Source organism: Dama dama, chromosome 10 (genome assembly GCF_033118175.1).
Source record: "Dama dama isolate Ldn47 chromosome 10, ASM3311817v1, whole genome shotgun sequence".
Lineage (NCBI taxonomy): Eukaryota > Metazoa > Chordata > Mammalia > Artiodactyla > Cervidae > Dama > Dama dama.
In genome coordinates, this window is record NC_083690.1 from 33573938 (window position 1) to 33594768 (window position 20831).

General features: G+C 53.9%; 1 protein-coding gene across 6 annotated transcripts in view; it reads right to left on the reverse strand.

Moving 5' to 3' along the window:
- The window catches only part of GTF2IRD1 (GTF2I repeat domain containing 1), a 116036-nt gene that overhangs the window by 35681 nt on the left and 59524 nt on the right, over nucleotides 1-20831 (reverse strand). For 4 of the 6 annotated variants that reach the window (XM_061153392.1, XM_061153391.1, XM_061153395.1 and 1 more), the window contains exons 10-20: nucleotides 17357-17382; nucleotides 16340-16448; nucleotides 15473-15510; nucleotides 14807-14887; nucleotides 13925-14014; nucleotides 9525-9572; nucleotides 8320-8385; nucleotides 7085-7268; nucleotides 2668-2717; nucleotides 2399-2455; nucleotides 563-646 (exon numbers count right to left, since the gene is read on the reverse strand). In XM_061153392.1, the coding sequence (XP_061009375.1) occupies nucleotides 563-646; nucleotides 2399-2455; nucleotides 2668-2717; nucleotides 7085-7268; nucleotides 8320-8385; nucleotides 9525-9572; nucleotides 13925-14014; nucleotides 14807-14887; nucleotides 15473-15510; nucleotides 16340-16448; nucleotides 17357-17382 (833 nt within the window). Of the gene's footprint in view, nucleotides 1-562; nucleotides 647-2398; nucleotides 2529-2667; nucleotides 2718-7084; nucleotides 7269-8319; nucleotides 8386-9524; nucleotides 9573-13924; nucleotides 14015-14806; nucleotides 14888-15472; nucleotides 15511-16339; nucleotides 16449-17356; nucleotides 17383-20831 lie in introns of all 6 variants that reach the window. The other 2 variants (XM_061153393.1, XM_061153394.1) reach the window with 2 other exon arrangements.

A 20831-nucleotide genomic window follows, 5' to 3' on the forward strand; every position in this document is an offset into this window, starting at 1 on the left:
ACTCCCGGAGTCCACCCAAACCCATGTCCATTGAGTCAGTGATGCCATCCAACCATCTCATCCTCTGTCGTCCCCTTCTCCTCCTGCCCTCAATCTTTCCCAGCATCAGGGTCTTTGCAAGTGAGTCAGCTCTTCGCGTCAGAATGGTATAACTGGTCTCATTTCCCTTTTTGCTCTGGCTCCTAGGAAACTCAGAGCCCCACATTCAGCAAGTATAGAACTGCTGAGTCTTCATGTCCCCCCTGGTTCGTGCCATTGTCAGCTTGTCTGTTCGGTGTTACTGAGACATAATTCACATATCATAACATTTACCATCTTAAACAATCCAGTGGTTTGTAGTAGTAGTAATGTTTTTTGCCACATTCGTGGCATGTGCGGTCTTAGTTCCCTAACCAGGGATTGAACCTGTAGCCCCTGCATTGCAAGTGTGGAGCCTTAACCACTGGATCACCAGGGAAGTCCCAGTGTTCAAGAAATGTTTGCATGCGGATTGAGTGGTCTTCCCGGAGGAGACTACGGCCCCACCTCTCTTCCTTTCTGGCCAGGGCACCCTGGGGCTCACCATATTTCTTATTGAACAGATCCTGAACTTGCTCCCTCAGCGTGTTGGCAATGTCGATCCGCGAGAGTCTGGCGTCATAATTTTCTGCCAAGTGAAAAACAATTACGGATTTGGGCTGTTAAATGAAAAGGCACTTGATGACTTTTACAGAATATGATTTTCTAATTATGGGGAACTCCTTCTTGGGCAATTATCAGCTCCTTGGAGGGGGCCCCTCGGAGAACTCCAGCACTAACATCTTGACGGGGACGTGTGTTTGCTCCGGAAGGACGCACACTGTTGCGACAACAGCGATGAGTCGGAAATTAAGTTAATTGTTGACATTTGAAAACCACACCGATGAGCCAGACCTGGAGGGGAGAGACCCCACGAAGGGAAGCAGTTTCCTGCATCACGGTGAGTGGAGTGCGGCCTCGGTCAGGGTCTGAAGAGGGGCAGGAGGCTAAGCAGGGACCTGAGGTCACTGACCATGACCCCGTGGAGGCAGGGAGCCAGCCTGCCTGTTCCCACGGTCACTTGCTCACTCACCCGGAGGGTATCTGCTAAGAAGCATCATGTGTCCACACCCGCCATGAGGCCCCCGGATGTTGGGGAGATTAGAGCCTGATGCTGACTTGTGGGCAAAGAGAGGTGGGGGGAGGCTGGAGGGAGGGGATGGGTCTCTGGGCAATTGGACCCAGTTTGCTAAAAGGGCTAAGGATGAACAGCCATGGGGTAAGGTGAGAGACTCGACTCCCCCCCCGCCCCTCCCCGGGTAGAAAATTCTGGCCTGGGGAGGAGTGAGAGGCTCGGTGGTAAGCAGGTGCCCCTCTGGGATTTGGGGCCCAGGTCCTCAGGCTCCGCCACCCCCAGGGGCTGGCCCTTCTTGTCTCTGATCTGGCTGACCCCACTTTCTCCTGAGAGTCACAGGGACCACCCAGGGCCCACCTGGGGAACACCCACCCTGGGGGACTTGTAGCCACTCTCCAGAGCTGCTGTGACATGCACATGGACAGCTGCTCTGAGTCACAGCAGCCCCCACTGATGCTACACACACACACACACACACATACACACACACGCGCGCGCGTGCACACACACACGCACACAAGCATGCTCATCGTGTTCAACTCTTTGTGACCCTATGGACTGTGCGTAGCCCACCAGGCTCCTCTGTCCATGGGATCTCCCAGGCAACAAAACTGGAGTGGGTTGCCGTTTCCTCCTCTAGGGGATCTTCCCGACCAGAGATGGAACCTGTGTCCACTGCATTGACAGGTGGAGTCTTGACCGCTGCGCCACCTGGGCAACCCACTGACTCGATCTTAACCAAAAGGCAGAGTAGTCCTACCAGCCCCCACCGTCGGGAGGGATGGGACGGAGCCTCCTCTGCCCACTGTTTCTCACCCAGGGTCCCCTCTTCAGCCCTGAGCCCAAGCTTTGCCCCATCCTCCACCCACCTCTGTCCACCCCTCCTCGGCCCGGCCACAGTCCTCCCTTTGAGGAGAATCCTCCTTGCCCTCGGCAACTCCTCTCCTCTGATTTCAAAGCACGAACGGCATGGCCGGCTGCCTAACACGAAGCGGGAAGGTCAGCTGCCTCCCCCGACTGACAGCGAGCGGCTCCTTCAGCCCGTACCCCACCGTCCCCTGAACCCCTAGACGCCTGGCGGAGAGTCTCCCTAGAGCTGATATACTATAGCCCTGCCTGGCTGCCCGCCCACCTGGCTCAGACCACCCCCCTTGGGGGGCCCTGAGGTTGGCAGCCAACCCCTCCCACCCCCAGCCTGGCCCTCCAAAGGTCAAGTCAAGGTCATGGTGCTGGGACAGGGGACCCCATCCTGAGCTGCAACCTTACCTTGAAAGCCCTGTCTCTTCAGGCTCTCGTCCACAAGAGGGTCCCCGGAATCCCTCTCTGGGGGCGTTGGGGGAGGGGAGAGAAGCCAGGGTGAGCGGGTAGCTCCTGGGACCCAGGACAGAGGTGGCATCTGGTGGGGACAAACTTGGTGGGGAGGGTGGTGGGGGATGCCAGGGGGGATGGAACCAGGAAGGAGGAAGCAGGAGGAGGGGTGGTGGCAGACGCCTGGGACCCTTCCCAAGCCCAGCCCATGACCCTGGGCAGGGTACCTTGGCTGTCCGCGAGGGGCTCTTTGACTCCTTCCGTGAGCAGCTCAGGCCTGCAAAACACAAGAGGGGCTATCACTAAGGTCCCTCGAGGCCTCCCCAGCTCTGCCCTCTGGGCCTCAGTCTGCACATCTGTATAATGGGGCCTCTTGATTCTGGACAGTCCGGTCTGGGGTCCCTGTCCCCCAGGCAGGGTCCTGCCGACAGATCTGGGGGTGTGAGATCTGGCAGCTGTGCTGGGCTCTGAGGATCCAGCCGGGAGTGAGATCTTAGTTTTCCGACCAGGAATTGAACCCATGCCCCCTGAATTGGAAGTTCAGAGTCTTAACCAGTGGACCCCCAGGAATGTTCACGTTTTAGTATATTCAACAAAGTTGTTTATGCAGCTATGCTTGCATGCATGCTAAGTCGCTTCAGTCACATCTGACTCTCTGTGACCCCATGGACTGTAGCTCAGCAGGTTCCTCTGTTCACAGTATATTCCAGGCAAGTATACTGGAGTGGGTTGCCATTTCCTTCTCCAGGGAATCTTCCTGACCTAGGGTATTAAACCCATGTCTCCTATGCTTCCTGCACTGGCAGGAGGGTTCTCTATTATGAGCGCCATTGGGGAAGCTAATTTCAGAACATTTACATCTCCATCTAAAACGTATCCTTTTTAAAAGTAAGATCAGTAAGAAGTGGCTTTTTTTTTTTGCACTAATATTCCCAATAGTATTTTTAGCTAACTTTTTAAAAGGAGGAATACCAAAATAAATATATTCAAGTGCTCAATCTCTCTCTTCCAATTATCTCTTAAAATCACCCCAACTAAAAAAAAAAAAAAAAAAAATCACCCCAACTAGTCCTTAACCCTAACATCCCAACGGTTCCACTGGACAAAGTTAATCACTCTTTTCTACTTGAATCATTTTTTTCACTTGGCATTCAGGAAACTGGGATTACTTAAATTCATTTGAAAATTTGGTGTATATATATATATATATTTAAGAAATGAACTGCTGATACTGACAACCACATGGATGAGTCTCAAAAGCTGAGTGAAAGAAGTCAGTACCAGTGAGATGCACAGTGCATGATGCCATTTATATGACATTCTGGAAACGGCAAAATGACAGATAACTCATCAGTGGTTGCCCGGAGCTGGGGTAGCCAGCAAAGGGGCACAAGGGAAGTTTCTGTATCTTTTTAAAAATTTTTATTTATTTTATAAATCTTTCGGTTATGCCACAGACCATGTGGGATCTTAGTTTCCCAACCAGGGCTCGAACCTGTGCCCTCTGTGTGGGCAGCACGGAGCCTTAACCACTGCGCCACCAGGGAAGTCCTGTTCTGTATTTTGAGGGTAGTCATGTGACTGTATGAGCTTGTCAAAAATCAAAGAGCTGTACATTTAAAAAGGGTAAAATTAAACTTCAATAAACCTGATACTAAAAAAAAAGCCAAAAAACCCCAAACCATCTTGACTGAGGGTGACGAGCCCTTTGCTAAGCCTTGACTTTCACGGCCACCCTATAAACGGTACAGGGTGCCCCACCTGACACCCTGAGCAACCTGCCCAAGGTCAAGGGGAGGAACAGAAGGAGCCGGACTCCACCCAAGTGCTTCCGGTTCTCAGTTTGAGGGGATGGACGAGGCAAGCGGCCCCCACGTGTTACGTTCCTCCTGGATGCTGACAGCTTCCCACGTTCTGTCTGCCCCCCGAACTCTCCCTTGTGTCTGAGCCCCGTAATCTACCTGCCATCCCTCTCTGCAAGGGTCTCCCACACCTCAGATGTAACACAAGTCAGACCCAACTCCTACATTTTTTTTTTTTAATGTTTTGGCCGTGCTGTGGGGCATGTGGGCTCTTAGTTCCCAGACCAGTGATCAAACCAGTGCCCCCTGCATCGGAAGTGTGGATGCCGGGAGCCAGCACACGAGATCCCACCCATGACAAGGTCGTGAGGAGAAGACCTGACAAGCAAGGCAGATCAGGACTTCAGGAATTTCGAAAAGCTGCCCCGGCGCTCACCTTAAAGATGATCTCTGTCTTTCTGATGCTTGCTATATTAGACTACTCCCTGATTTCTGTGACACAGGGAGAAGGCCTTCCCCAATCTCTCGCCAAGCAGAATCAACTTAGAACTTTAATCAACATGTCCCCCGGACGGCGGTATCCTATAAGATTACCCAGGATGAAAGGAGTGTTTCAACTTAGACCCCTTTGCTGGCATTCTAGCCTGCTTGGCAAATGCATACTAATGTACATGACTGCTCACAACACCTTAATCATGAACAGCATAAAGAGCCTGATCTCACTAAAGGCCCTAATAGGCACAGAGCCCTTCGGGGGGTGAGGAAGCCCTATTAGAGAACACAAAAATATTATTTTTAAAAGTGGTTAGAATTGTTCATTTTAACCAGCAATGCTAAACAGGGGCTGCCTCACCAGAGCTGCAGAGTCTTTGTGTTGTAAACCTTTTAGATAAATTTAACTAATAACTTCTGCAAAAGGACTGACCTTTGTGTTCATTAAAGAATAGATTACAGGAAAACAGCTTTGCATTCACCTAGGTCATAAAATGTCAATAGGCCCCGAGGCCAGAAGATAATGTATAAGACACTCACAAAGAAGTTACAGGAAACACCCTGGTTTCCTGAAGGACAAGCTGATGTAATGTTAAACTATCTTCCCCTTAAAAATGTACTAACTTAGAATATAAAAGCTACAGTAAAAAATAAAGATTTGCCAGACTCTACTACACCCCCCCAGCCTGGTCTCTCTCTCTCTTTTTCTCGTCGACACCGTTCATCCTGAGGGTACCCCTGGATCCTGCTAAGGCTGGACCCCAGCATGTGGAGTCTCAACCATCGGACTATACGGAAAGTCCCTCAGCTCTTGACTTTGACCTCCAACCTCATCATCGGCACCTTGAAAAGTGGCATCACCACCATCCTAGCTGCTCAGTCCCCAACCTTGAATCATTCAGGCCCCTCTTCCTCTCACACCCGCATCGTATACATTGGCAAATTCTACCAGCTCCATCTTCAAAACACAGCCTGAACCTGATGACTTCTCACCATAGCACCTTTACTGAGTCCAAGATGCCACTGTGTCTTCAGGGCCAGGTACAGTCTCCTCACTGGTCCCACCCATCTCAAAACCATCCAGTGAGATCTCATTACATTTGAAATAAAATCCAAACCCTTTACGCCGGCCCAAGACTCTGTACAATCCAGCCCTTGCTACCTCTTGTACCTCGCCACTCACACTCTTCCCTTGCTCAATCCACACCAGTCACACACCGGGACCTTGCTAGACTTGACATGCACAAGTGTGTCCCTGCCTCAGGGCCTTTGCACCTGTCATTCCCACTGCTTCAGTGCTTTTCTACCAGATATCTGCAAGGGCTGCTTCATTAGGTCTCTGCTCTGATGTCCCGTCCATCGACAGGTTCCTCCTGCCCCTCTCTGCCCTTTTAACCTGTGTTACAGCATTTATCTCTACCTGATATTATATTGGGGTTTTATTTGATGAGATCAGCCAACTCAACAGCAGGATTCAGTGGTATTCACTGATGCATCACTGCTGGCACATGGGTGGGCACTCAAGATGCATTTGTGGAAGGAAAGAACCACGTATCCACTATCTGTACCTGGAGTACCACCCTCCCTGCTTAACCTGGTGCAAGCCAGGCTCCACAAGAGAGCTCCCTGCACTGTACCCCAATGCTGGCCTGCCACTCTAGGCGTGAAGGACACCCTGAGTCTCCCAATTTTGGGGCCATCTACTCCCCCCGGGCAGAGCAAATCTTTAAGTGTCTCCTCTTTCTTGTTACTTTCAACCAAACCAAACCTAAATTTACAAGACATCCCAGTGACACAGAGAAGCGTGAAACAGGTCACCCCCAGGTCCTCCCTCATCTTTTAAAAATTCAATAGCTGCCTCCATCTCCTCCAGGGGGAGTTTATATCTCAGTTGGGCACACAGGTTGGATACAATGGAGCTCCTTGGGTCCTCGCTGACGAAAACTAGATGCTTGAGCAAAGAGAAGAAACCTGAAATGCCAACACCCAATTTTCCAATCCAGGGAAAATGGGGCATTGTCAATCTGGATGCCTCCAACCTCCAGAGGATGCTCAGAATGGTCCAGGAGATCAAGCCAGTAGGCATATTCCTGTTTTACATCCAGCCAAGCTCTCCTGGGGACTGAGAGGGCGTCAATCTGGTTGCTTTCAGTCCTTCAGGCCTCAGCTGAAGCTGGGCAAACTTGCACCTGCTCAGTTGAGATGAAACTTCATCTAGCATCCTATCATGCAAAAAAAAAAAAAAAAAAAAAGCGCCTTCCCCAATCTAAACAGGAAAATAGCTACTTGGCACTTCTCCTTGGTGCTGGGCAAGCCTGGAGCAGCTCCCGTGGACCCTGCCGGGCCTTACCTCTTGATGACAAACTGGATGCTGTTGCTGGCTTCCAGGATCTTCCGGAGCTTGGCGATCCCAAAGCAGTTGGGCCTGCGGAGGGAGATGCCTTCAGGCAGCCCCACCACAAACAGCTCCTCTGGGTACATCAGGAACTTGGAGTAGGGCACCTTGACAGGCTCCGAGATGCCAATGGCCTTGGCTGCAGAGACACGGCTGCTGTAGGGCCATCCAGATCTAGGGGCCACGAGCCTCGATTCCCACTTCCCATGTCTGCATGGGGGGCCGGAGCCCTTTTCAAACTTAGCTCTTAGCTGAACCTTCCTGACCCTCCTGAGACGTTAAGTACCGTCAGCCTCAGTCTTGTGGGTAAGTGACCCAGAGCCCAGAGGGGATGTGACTTGTCTCAGGTCCCAGGGTCCCTCAGCTCCCGGGGACATGAATCCAAGTCAGTGGGACCCCCAATCTTACACTCAGTCCATGCCCTCATGCCCTGGCAGTGCAGGAGAAACCACTGACAGCAGGTGAAACTTGGCATCAGCTCCACCCAAGTCCACTCATCCCCATGCTGCCAAAAAGGCCCTCTGGAAGGTCCCTCTGCCACCATAAACAACCCCAACCCCCTGTGCGGTCCAACACCAGGCCTCGGGAACTGGAGAGATCTGAGGCCCAGGCCAGGCACCACCATCCACTAGTCACGGGGCCTCACACAAGCCATGGCACTTCCCCAGGCCTCAATTTTCCTCATCTGTAAAATGGGCATTAGGACGCATGGATTTTATGAGACGGGATGGGAGAAGGTGTGTGAAGCACCTTGCCAGCGCCTGGCCAACCACAGGGGCTGAATGAAGAGTAGGCTTCTCCCCTGCCTTTCTAGTAGGAAAGATCTTGTCATGCGTGCATCCTCCTGAGGACCCTGAATGAGGGTGTCTGTGGGGGACAGAGGGGCAGTTACTGCTGACACAGCGGCCTCTCCAAGCTGAGGCTAAGGCAGACCGTGAGTGTGAGTGTGTTGATGGAGGAGACGGCGGTGCTGTGTTTCAGAGGGTGGGGTTCTCCAGCAGTGCCTCAGTCTCCCCAGGCGGGATGTCTGGAGCTGAGGAGGGGGCTGGGCAGCAGCCCCTGCAGTGCCCCAGCCCCCCCGGCCCCTCCCTGTTCAAGAAGCAGCTGAGATGGGGGGGTCAGTCCCTCTGATAACAGGGCAGCTGGAGGGAGACCCAGACATCCCCAACCCTGCCCGGCTCCTCGCTCACCGTATCGCGTGTTGAAAAGCAGCTCCACCTGCTTCCGTAAAGGCCGGATCACGTCGCCGTGACTATCTGGAAGGCAAAGGGCAGTTTCATGAGCTTCCCCAGCGGCAGCAGGACCCTGCTTCTCAGCTCATGTCCCATCTCTGCTGGTACCAAGGATACCCTGTGCTGAGACCTTGATGGCAGATAACCCATAACCGCAGAAGTGGCCTCTCTGCAGACAGGTCCACAATTCCCAGGCTCAAATATCAGCTCGTGAAATCGGGTCTAGGGCATCACCAGGCCTGAGTGTAAGGTTCTGAAGCCTAAGGATGACCATGGGACTTTCTATGTGAACGTCACTCTAGACCAGCACAGTGACTTATGTATGTATGCATGCGTGCTCTGTCATGTCCGACTCTTTGTAACCCCCTGGACGGTAGCCCACCAGGTTCCTCTGTCCATGGGATGTTCCAGGTCAAGAACACTGAAGTGGGTTGCCATTTCCTTTCCAGGGGATCTTCCTGACCCAGGGGTTGAACCTGCATCTGTCGCATCTCCTACATTGGCGGGTGGATTCTTTACCACCGCGCCACCTGGGAAGCCTCGTCAAGCACAGCGCCTTAACCAGTGTGTGTGCACTAAGCCTGCAAATTGAGTATGCTGCCACCAGGTGGCAGTAGATATCTGTTAAAACTTTAGTCACGCTCCCCACTTTTGGGACTGGGAAAGACACTCCTCTCCTCTGACACCCACTCATTCCATTCCAGGGGCAGAAACAGCCCCATCCTCACCTTGACCTCCCTGCCTGTCCTACTCCCACTCTTTGCAGGCTGGGAATGAGCCATGTTCCTGAGATTGAACATGTCTACTGGACCCAAAGCCAATTTTGTGCTTTCAGGCCTCAGTTCGACTTGCTCAGGAAGACGAGGCTCAGACCTCAGCCTTAAAAGCGTTTTGGAAAGAAGTAGGGTGTATATAAAACAAAGTAAGAAAGTCTTACAATTTCTCTTACCAGGAACAGCTGCTCCTACCTCTGACCACGTACCTCCTAGTTCTAGAAAACAGGTCTATAAACCTCCTCCCAATTCAAGTAGCCTACAGGACACCCACCCCCAAACCCAGTGTCTGGAAGAGACAAAAGGGAGAAGTCGGGCAGGGGAGGGGAGGGGAGGGGAGGAGGGCTGGGTAGGGAGGGAGTGAAAAGCGGAAAGTGGACAGTGCCTCACCCTCCACTGGCCTTTCCTCGGGCCGAGGGTCCTCGCTGGGGCCTTTGTCTGAAAGAGAAGAGGGAACCATGCAGCCGCATGCATCATCTCCCGCACCTCCCAAGTCAGGTCGGACAGGCGGGGAGTGCAGGCCCAGAGTCCGGAGCATGGCATGGTGACCCCCAGACGGCATCAGGGACCCCAGTTTTGTACGAGCACCCACCCTCGCTGCCACGTGAGCTATTGAGACCAGACGCCTTTGGGATGTGTGGCCTGGAGACCAGTCCCATGCCACCCCATCCTTCCTTCCACTGCCTGCCAGGCTCTGCTCTAGGAACTGGGGAAACGCAGCAACAAGACAACGCCTGTCCTCCTGCCGCAACATCAGACATAACACATGAGGTCAGATGGCAGCGACGCCATAAAGAAAAACAAGAGTCACAGGACTTCCCTGGTGGTCCAGTGGTTAAGACTTTGCCTTCCAATGCAGGGGTTGTGGGTTTGATCCCTGGTCAGGGAGCCCACACAGCTCATGGCCAAAAATCCAAAACATAAAACAGTAGCAATAACAAGTTCAATAAAGGTTTTAAAATGGTCTGTATAAAAAAAAAATCTTAAAAATGGGGACAGATAAGGGGATGGGGATGTGAAGCTATCTAAGGTCGTAAGGTTCCGGGGCCTCTGACAAGGTGACTTGACCCTGGCAAGGACTCAACCTTGTCCCCAGACGCGGGTCCAACAGGCAGCAAAGACATGGCCCAGGGAACAACACGGGAGGTGAGGGCTCAGGCCATAAGGGGGAGGGGGGAGATTGGCCTTGGGGGGCCGAGGAGGGGAATACGTGGGTTGGATCCAAGCGGCCAGGAAGAAGAGGGACATAGGCAGGAATAGGGGAGCCGTGTGTGGGGGGAGGGTGGCTGCAAACAAGAGATGACAGATGTTGGCAGGCAGATGAGATGCAAGTGCAGACAGCAGGAGTGGGGTGCCGGGGGTGGGACCTCCGTCAGCCGCGACTCTTTCATGCCAGCACTGGAGGAAGGCACGGGGATTTTCAACACTTGAAGCCACCAGAAGGAAACTGTGGCTTGGGAAGCCTGCCCTGTGTTGCCAGGGGCTTTCCCAAGCGGGGCCAACCCCTGGATGGCCCCTTTCCAGCCCACAAGACCGGGCCGAGGAGGAGGGGTGGAGCAGGAGGATCCCGGGTCTGCTCTCTGCCAGCTGGTGGGAAGGATGCTCGGTGAGAAGGGATGCAGGGACTCCCATGACAGGGAGAGCTCCCATGATGTGGTCAAGGCCCCACCCTCTGATGCAGGAGAAAAGGAGCCTGCTTTTCGGATCACCAGACAAGCCGGAGCCTTGGGGCTCAACCCAGAAGGTTCTGGAAGGTTTCATCTCTGCTCAGCCCCTGATTTAAAAATGGCCAGAGCTTTAGGACTAAACTTTCATTAGGGAAACAGGTACGTTGTGGGCAGTGGATGATGGGCCCACCTGACTGCCTAGACGAGCAGCTCCGAGGGCTGACATCAATTCCTGGAAACAGTGATGGAGGGTGACCAGGCGGATCACCACCCCAGCTCCCAGCTCCACACACACAGCTCCCCGCTTCCTCTCTTCTCCCTTGTCCCTCTCCCCTGCTTCTGTCCCCAGCCATACCCAGGTGCTGATTCCAAGGGCAGGCCCCTAATAAACATGTCACGCATTAGGCTCCATCTGAGAGACCGGTCCCCAGTGAACGCAACCCACAACACACATCCTGGGGTTATGACTTTCTCCTGTGCGTTTCAGCGCAGTGTTCCAGCCTGTCAAGGCCACGGGGTACATCATTCTTGGATGGATGGACCATTCCTCCCCAGGGATCTGCAATCTGCATAATCTTGCCGCCTAAGGTCTCACCCATACATGTTCAAGGAAGGACCGAGCCCTCCAGGACACGGGGAAATCTTCCCCTCGTGGAGGCTGGGATCCCCCTGGAGCCCCCTTTTCTTACTTGAGATTCAAATAACTTTTTTTTTTTTTGGCAGTGCTAAGTAGCATGTGGGATCTTAGTTCCCCAATCAGGGATCACACCCCGTGTCCCTTGCATTGGGAGAGGGGAGTCTTAACTACTGAACTGCCAGGGAAGTCCCCAACTACCTTTCATTTAAACTGAAAACATTACTTAAAACTGTGTTTAGAGTCGAAACCCTTTTGTTTATAAAAGTCATAAGGAGCTTCTCCAGCCAGCCCGGGGTCAGTTTGAAATGTTGATGGTATAATGAGTCGACCCACTCCTGTGGATGACCCCACACGGGGGCGTTTCTGAGGGCTCACAGTCGCCCATGTAGACATCTGTCCCAGAACTGTGCCTGGGACTAAGGCACAGTCCACCTGTTTTCGCTTTGGACAAAACCTCATCTCCAAGTCTGTTGTCAGCTCATCTTTGTCTGCTGTGACTTCTCACATCCTATAGACAGCGGATCTCAGGTATTACCTGGAGACTCATTCACCCACAGCAGACCTGGAGACCCCCGATACCTCCTTACTGCACTGGATTCCCAGATCCAGGTCACTCTTTCCTGTTTCCAGACCGTTCTCCCCGACAGGGAAGATGGAAGCAGCAGAGACGCTCTGCCTTGATTCTGTCACCGCCCATCTGGGCCTGTAGGAAGCCTTCTTATGTATTTTCCTAGTCATTTGTTTATTTTTGGTAGGGGAAAATTAAAAAGTGCAGCAAGGCATACAGAACATGGTAACCAACCCTCATGGACCCAACCAGCCGGAATGAATATATGTGAGCATGCTGTCATATTTGCACATGATTTTTTAAAATATTAATAAAACATTAGTGATACTATTTTTACAATTCAAATTTGGAAAAACGCTATACTGTCCATATCTTTCTGCACTCGCGTCTCACGCTGAACATGATGAGCTTTTTTGTGCTCTGTTCATTGAAATACAACTACTATGCTTTTGCATGGTGTCCTTGAGTAACTCTACCCTCCACCCCACCCCTCCCCATCCCCTCATCAAACCCACACTAGACAACACAGCAAGGGTAACAAACTCCAGCCCTCTTCCTAAAGTTTCCTGCCCTGGCCCTGCAGCCCTTATTATAGAGTTTTCCAAACTCAAATCATTTAAGGACTAACATAATTTTCCAGCATATCTGCAAACCTTGTATAATTTACTGTTTGTCTAATTATTTACTTTTCAAAAATGTTAACTATGTATAATTCTTCTTCTTTAATTAAAAAAATTTTGGCTATACTGCATGGCACACGGGATCTTAGTTCCCTGACCAGGGATTGAACCCGCAGTCCATGCAATTGGAAGTGTGCAGTTTTAGCCACTGGACCACTAAGGAAGTTCAAATTCTTATTTCTTATTACCTATAATAACATCTGTTGATAATGGTTGGAGCTGAGCGTATGAGATTCATTAAATTATTCTCAACTTTTTGTGGTTTTGAACATTTTCAAAAAACAAAACACGGAGAACTCCACCCTCCCCCTGCTAATCTCCACCTGCCTAATCATCCCTCTTGTCTAAATGATCACAAGTGTCCGTCTTTCTCTTCAGCCCTCTAACATCGATTCTTAGCTCCCATGGTCAGAGTGGGTGAGGGTGCGTGCTCAGTCGTGTCTGACTTTTCGCGACCCCATGGCCTGCAGCCCAACAGGTTCCTTTATCCATGGAATTCTCCAGGCAAGGGAGTGGGTTGCCATTCCCGCCTCCAGGGGATCTTCCTGACCCAGGGATCGAACCAGGGTCTCCCGCACTGCAGGCAGACCCTTTACTCTCTGAGCCACCAGGGAAGCCCCCTAAACACTAGACCACCAGGGAACTTCCCTACTTTTCTTAATGATTTGCTTACTGTCTTCCTGCACTGGCATGTCAGCCCACAAGGGCAGGGACTTTGTGGTCTGTTGGGTTCACTGCTGTCCCCAGCCCTTTGCATGGAACCTGGTACACAGTGGGTGCTCGATAAATAGCTACTGAATAAATGAACAAATTTATCCACATGGGAGCTCCTGGGAAAGACATAGTAACCAAAGACATAGTAACCAAATTGAACATAACTCAGAGCCTATTTCAAGTTTTCAGAAAGGAACCTAGGCTGGTTGGGGGAGTCAAGCACTTACTGCGTTTCTGCTGAGGGGGGCAGTCAATACCCAGAAAATTCCCAGGGAGGTGGGTTCCAGCCCATCTCTTTACTGTTACTGTTAGTTGCTCAGTCGTATACGACTCTTTGTGACCTCATGGACCATAGCCCGGCAGGCTCCTCTGTCCATGGGATTTCCCAGGCAAGAGTACCGGAGTAGGTTGCCATTCCCTTCTCCAGGGGATTTTCCCCATCCAGGGATCGAACCTGGATCTCCTGCACTGCAGGAAGATTCTTTACTGTCTGATCCACCAGGGGAGCCCAGCCCATCTCTTACCAGTCAGCATCTCCATCCCGTAACCAGAATCTTCTGAGGGCAGATGTCCAGGCATTGAGTCTGTCATTTCCTCAGAGGCTGGGGAAGGGTCTGGAGGCAAAACTCCAAATGATGACAGCATCTTCTGTCTGTCCCACCCTGCCATGGTCCCCAGGGACCCCCAGCCCTGCATGCCCAGAGAGCAGGACCCTTCAGGAAGCCTCCCCTTGGACTCTGGGAGGGTAGCTGTGCTAGGGGTCAGCAGGGGCCCTGGGTTTACCCCATACTGAGCCTCCAGAGGCCAAGGCCATGCCCCACTTCACAGACGGGGAAACTGAGGCTCAGAGGGATCCAGGTCTAGAGTCAAACTCAGATCTTCTTATTCTAATGAACTTCTCTTTTTTATTTATTTATTTTTTTAAATTCTCTGCATTTTATTTTATTTACTTTTTGGCTGTGCGGCATATGGGACCTTAGTTTCCTGACCAGGGATTGAACCTGTGCCCCCTGCACTGGCAGTGTGGAGTCGTAACCACTGGACCGCCAGGGAAGTCCCTCCAATGACCTTTGCTTCTCCCCACTCTGCCTTGCAAATCCCAGGGAATCCAGGCCAGAGAGGTGATGGCTGTGGGAACCTTAAGGAAGGTCGGAGCCGAGACCTGACTCCCAGCCCAGAGGGCAGAGGTGGCTGCAGAAAGCACCCAGAACGCTGCACCCTTTCACGGGCAGACCAGACCGAGAAACAGAGGCCTGGAGACACCTTCTTGGCCGGGGCAGGTGCTCGGGAGACAGAGTGGGTCAGTCCGGGAGGGGACGTGTTCGTTGCGGCAGTTCCAGGGCCCCCGTTTTGGGAGCTGCTCCATCTCTGAACGTTCAAGTAGGGGCGGCAGGATCAGCCCTTACCTGGGACAGTGACCTGAATGATATCCGGATCCTCTGGTTCGATTTTGATGGGTCTGAGCCCACTCAGCTCCCCAGAGGTTCCTGCAAAACGAGGGGAAGACAAGGGATCCGGTCAGGTGCGGGCGTGAACTTGGCCCAGCGAGCCAGGTCACTCCTGAATACTCCCCTGTCTGGGACTCATTAGTAGCGCCAGAGAAAGTCAAATCAGCTCTGGTGTCTGATCTATAGACAGATGCGACGTATAGACCTGACCACTGAGACCGGAATCGCCAAGGATGAGGAGGCGGTGGTAGAATCCTACACAAAGCCACCACATCCCACGTGCGCCTCTGCGGCCCCCAGCCTGCTCTGCAGCTGGGAAGGAGGGACAGTGGTGAGCAGAGGAAATTCCTTAGTCCTCCGGGAAAGACTGCAGGTGGGAGGAAAAGGGGACGACAGAGGATGAGATGGTTGGATGGCATCACCGACTTGATGGACATGAGTTTGAGTAAACTCTGGGAGTTGGTGATGGACAGGGAGGCCTGGCGTGCTGCAGTCTGTGGGGTCACAAAGAGTCGGACACGACTGAGCGACTGAACTGAACTGAACCGGGCTCATGGTCTGAGCCTGCTTCCCGTCCAAGGCACCCACCGCCCCGGACACACGCAGTGGGTTCCAGCTCCTCACCTGGCCCGCAGTCTTCGGAGAGACCGCTCTTGTCTGACCTGTGGGAAGGAAGTCGAGAAACGACATAGCATCAGCTCCCGTTCTCGCCCTTCAAGCAGTCACGGGGCCTCGACGGCTGTCAATCCAGAACACACCTTGGACTGCACCGGCTCCCACCCCAGCAAGACTCCCAGGGTCCCACTGCCCAGGACAACAGTCTCCTGGCTGCCCCGGCCAAGGCCCTGCTCCCTCTCCTGGGGTGACCTTCTAAGCGCCCACCTTGCCCACCAGCTGGGAGCTCCTGAGGCCTGGGTCTGGCCAGTCTAGGAGCCCCACAGCTTAGCACGGGGTGGGTGTTTGATCAGGGCTTGCTGGGGGGATTGAGAGCTGTAGGGATCCCCAGCCTGGTGGGGGTTGGGGACTCTGGGGAGGGGGGAACTGAAGCTGGGGAGGGCCCTGGGTTGGATGATTTGGTTCATTCACAGAGCACCGTCAGGGTAGAAGCAGACCGGATGTGGGGACTCCAGGACAGATGGCCCATCCCTGGAGCCCAGGAGCCCAGGGCCTCCGTGGAGACATTGGTGAAGGGTGAGCAGGCCATGAGCGGAGTGCAGGGCCTTGTGGTCAGGCAGGGCAGACACCAGTCTAGTCTGGGTGGCAGGGAAGGTTTCTTAGATCCCGAAGGGTGATGAGAGTCCTCTGGGTGGAAGAAAATCAGCGGAGTCTCTGTGCTCTTTCTGGGCCCCTTTAAATTCTCCCAGGCCCGCAGTGGGGCGGGGCACGCGGTGTCTGTGTGGGATGGCCCCATGTGGGGTGTCCAGGTGGAGGGAGCCAGCCTGTCCCTGCTCCTCCCCGCAGAGCTTGGGTGGGGATAGTGGATGGCCTTACCGGGCGGTCCCAGCCAGATCCAGGACGGCAGCACGGGCCACCTCCGTAGAGGCGTCCTCTGGCGGGCTGGCCGGCTCCAGCTTCGTGGGGTCTTTGGTAAACTTGTTCCCTGGTGGGGAGAGGCAGGGAAGGGCAGGGCGGTCAGGGAGGAGGCTCTCCAGCCTTCTCAGCCTGGGGGACGCCCGGGGGCAGTTGCTGGGGGGCTCCCCTCACACGTGGCCTGGCTTCCGCCCCTCCCTCTGGTCTCCGTATCCAGCCGAGCCGGGAAGGGGTCCAGGGGGAGAGGCCCCTCCTGGGACGAGGAGTAATGATGGTGAGGATCTCAGAGGACGGGGCAGGAAGGAGAAGCCGGAAACGGCCACCCCGACCACACACGTGCTACTGGGGCTCAGGCAGCCCTTGGGAAAGGGGCCGAGTCTCCCCAGGGCTGTACCACGGGACCACCCTCTACATTTAGTTATCCCAGGAACCCAGAGCACCAACCCAGAGGACGGAGCCCTTACCATTTCTCGGATGTGGAAACTGAGGCCCATATGACCCTGCCCAAGGTCACGAAGCTGGGGGGAGGTAGGGACCCAGACACACTGCACCCCAAGATGGAAGCTCCCATTGCTCTACCCAGTAGAGCCCACCTCTTCTTCGTGAGAGGCAGCCCGCCCACTGCTCAAGCCTTGGGCACGTGGGTTTGCATCCAGACCCCGGAGCTCACTAGCTGGATTTCAGGGAAAAGAACAGAACCCACTTGAGGGACTATGGAAAACTAAAATAAACTAAAGTTAAAAATGCTGACAGCTGAGGCGAGTACCTCTCACATGTTAGCATTTGGCAACATCTGGGGCTGGGTGTCCTGACAGTCTGTCTGCACCTGGGAGCTGGGGGACCCCCATGTCTGCCCCAGCATGCGGAAGCCACCCCCAGGCTCCCTTCCCACCCCAGGGTCCAGTGTGATGGCAGCTCAGGCACTCAGGGGCATCAGCTTGGAGGCTTTAGAACGAACTGGATGGTCCCCACACATACCTGTGAATATTCGCTCGTCGAACATCCTGGGGAGAGAGGAGAGATGGGCATGAGAGGGGAGCCGGGCTCAGGTCCGCTCTATGACGGTCACACTAGTCCCAAATACACGGCTACAGCTGCAGACCTGGGCACCCCAGGTGCAGGTTGGCCACATATGGGGGCAGGAGAGGGCATGGTCCAGAAAAGCCAGATACCCGCCAACAGCCAGACATCCCAAACCATTTCTCCAGTCAGGGAAGGCATCCATCGGCCAAGCCCTGAGGGGGGGCCATGACAGCCGGGGACGTGGGGGGCGGCTTCCTCCAGCCCCCTGTTCTCCTTGGCCACAGTTGCTGGGTAACTCACACCTCTTTCCCACCAGGGCTCTGCAGTCTTTACCTACCACCACCTGGGTCTCAGCGACAGGAGACCCTGATCCCCCAACACAGGCCGGGCTTGTCCCAGATTGCAGCCTCACAGGGTGACATATGGGACCTCTCAAGGGTGTCTCAGAAGCCTAGGGGACCCAAGCAGGAAGGGGGTCGGAAAAGACTTCCTGGAGCTGCGGATGAGGAGCTCAGGTGAGAGCCCTGAGAGGTGGTCAGGTAGAGACATGGGGGACGGCTGGCAGTTCCACGTGGCCAGGTAGAGGTGTCCCGTGGGAGGTGACCAGCCTGCAGCGCTGTGCCCAGGCAGGTGGTCGCTACCCCATGGGCAACAGGGAGCCTCCAAGAGGGCATGGCACCCGTGGATCACTCCACCATCACACAGAGAACGGACTGGAGCGGGGATGGCTGATGGCCCAGGGGCCACTCAGGGACTCCTGAGTCATTCTGATAAGACACCTGGAATTCTAATTCCAGGAAACAAGGATGGAGTAAAGGTCGGCGAGGCTAGCTGCCTGCCTCCAGGGCTGCTGTTTTCTCTGCTTTGCTCCCAGCCCCCAGGAGGGTGACCCCCAGCAGGCTGAGGAGCTTCCCGCAGCCGGTCGGGGGGCAGGGGGGCGGCTGCGGTACAGCCTGTGCGCCATGGAGCGGCTGGACAAGGGGCCAGGGCTTTGGGCACCAAACTCAGGCTGCAGAGGCGGCGTGGGACAAATGAAGGGATGTGTGTGTATGTTAGTCGCTAAGTCGTGTCCAACTCTTTGCAGCCCCATGGACTGTAGAGCCCGCCAGCCTCCCCTGTCCATGGGATTCTCCAGGCAAGAATACTGGAATGGGTTGCCATTCCCTTCTCCAGGGGAATCTTCCCGACCCAGGGACTGAACTCGTCTTGCAGATGGATTCTTTACCCTCTGAGCCACCAGGGAAGCCCCAAAAAGGAAGGGATGTCTGAGTCGAAATACAACAGGACTCGAAAGTGCCCAAGGCGGGCCCAGAGGGAAATTCAAACAGAGGCAAAAAGTCTGGTGACACAAGGCCCAGCCCAGGGCGGACAGCCTCTAAGCAAGACGCCTTCTCTGATTCTGAGAGGCCTCTGGCTCCTCCAATGTCCCTGGAGGCTCATACTTGTCAGGGTCCCCCAAGGCTGAGAAGAAGCCACGGGGAGTAATTCTGGGGACACCTGCCTTCTTCTCCGAACCACTTCCTCAGCCCCGCCCAGCGATGGGAGGCCGCCAGCATTAATGGCTGTTTTATGATCTATGGTTACATTTACTACCAGGGAGCACGCGGGAGGGGGCTCGAGACCTTGGCCTGCAGTTCCTGGTAGAACTGGAGGCAGCAGGCAGATGACAGGGAGAAGGTCTGACGTGGGAAGCCCCTAAGCCCCTTACTCACATCCATTTTGTCTCCAATCAGTGTTATGAGGCTTGAACAATCATCGGTCCCATTTTACAGATGAGGCAAGCGAGGCACGGAGCAGTTCAGTAACTTGCCCAAGGACACACAGCTGGGAAATGGTAGGGCCATTCAAACCTAGGTTGTCGGCACTGACATGTTCAAGTACTCGCCTATATGGAGGGAGATGAGGTCAAGGGAAAGGCCTTGTGTTTATTGAGCAGCTACTACAGGCCAGGTATGTTAGAGCCACCTCCTCATTTTAGGCTGAGAAACACCTGAAAGGTGGGGCATCATTTTTTAAAAAAAAAATTTATTTGGCTGTGTCGGGACTTAGTTGCGGCATGGGGGATCTTTAGTTGTGCATGCAAATTCTTTCTTGTGGCATGAGGGATCTAGTTCCCTGACCAGGGATCAAACCCAGGCCCCCTGCATTGGGAGTGCAGAGTCTTAGCCACTGGACTATGTCAGTGGGGGGTGTGGGCACCATTATCTCCGTTTTCACAAATGAAGACAGTGAAGCTTAGAAGAGAAGTGCTATTCAAGCTTATCACACAGCATGTGATTTCAAGTCCGGTCTGCCTGATTCCGAGCTTCCTCCTCCAGGAAGTCCCACAGGCTTGCTGCTCAGATGCCACCAAGTCTGCACCTGAAAACAAGTTGTTTTGATTCTCCCGGGACTCATTACAGGAGTGACCATCACTCCTGGGGGCAGGTGAGGACTGTGCCTGCCATTTCATGAGGTCCTCAGTAGAACTCAGTGAAGGGCTCGGCCTGCAGGAGGCGCCTGGCAAATACTAGTGACGGATTAAATGAACTGCAGTTTGGCTAGAGGGAGATGAAGGTCAGTCACAGTGAGGACGCAAACACCACAGTCAGCATGTAAAGGGTTACTGGGGTGTCCTTGCTGCTTTCTGCTCCCTCTCCCTCGCTACCAGGAGACAACTGAAGACAAAGGACCCAGGCAGCAGCAAGAGAGATTTAAGCTAGACAACAGTAGGCACTTCCCGAAAAAAGGGCACTTGATTTCAAATCACCTCCAGAGTGATTTATCAAGTGGGATCCCTGCCCTGGGGAGGGGACAAGGGCACAAGAGGCGGCTCAGAGGTGGTCCCACTGCCACCCGTGTGATGGAGGGCTCGTGGGGGCGCTGATGGGGGGAAGAAGCCACCTGCTGCTGGAGGGGTAAATTCTTTCTGAAGGAGGACAACGGGCAGCTTCCAGGCAGGAAAGGGACCCTTGAAAGACAAGACAGATGGGAAGGAGGGTGGGGAGCAGCTCCAGGCAGAGGGAAGGGTTTCAGCAAAGGATGGAGACAGGGGAGGCAGCAGGAGCTCAGGGAACCAGGAGGGAAGGTGCAGAGAAACCAAGGTGTGTATGGAGGTGGCCGATGGATGACAGCGGGTTACCCTGGGAGCGGTCACATGGTGAAGGGTTCTGAGAGGGGGTCCCCCGCCGTTAGAGTTGACTTTCGGAGTCACCACCCTCAGTGGCAGCGAGATGCCTGCCCAGCTCTGGGCCATGCTCAGCTTCCTCTTCTGGCGACCCCTTCCCTTCCTGACCCCAGCCTCTAACATGGAGATCCCAGGGTCCAATGTGGGCCCTCTTCTCTGCTCATTTCTATTTCTCTCCTCTGCCCTGTGATCCCTTCCTGGACCACACTGCCAACTCTCAAGATTTTTTATAGTTTTTTTTTTAGCCATGCTGCATGGCATGAG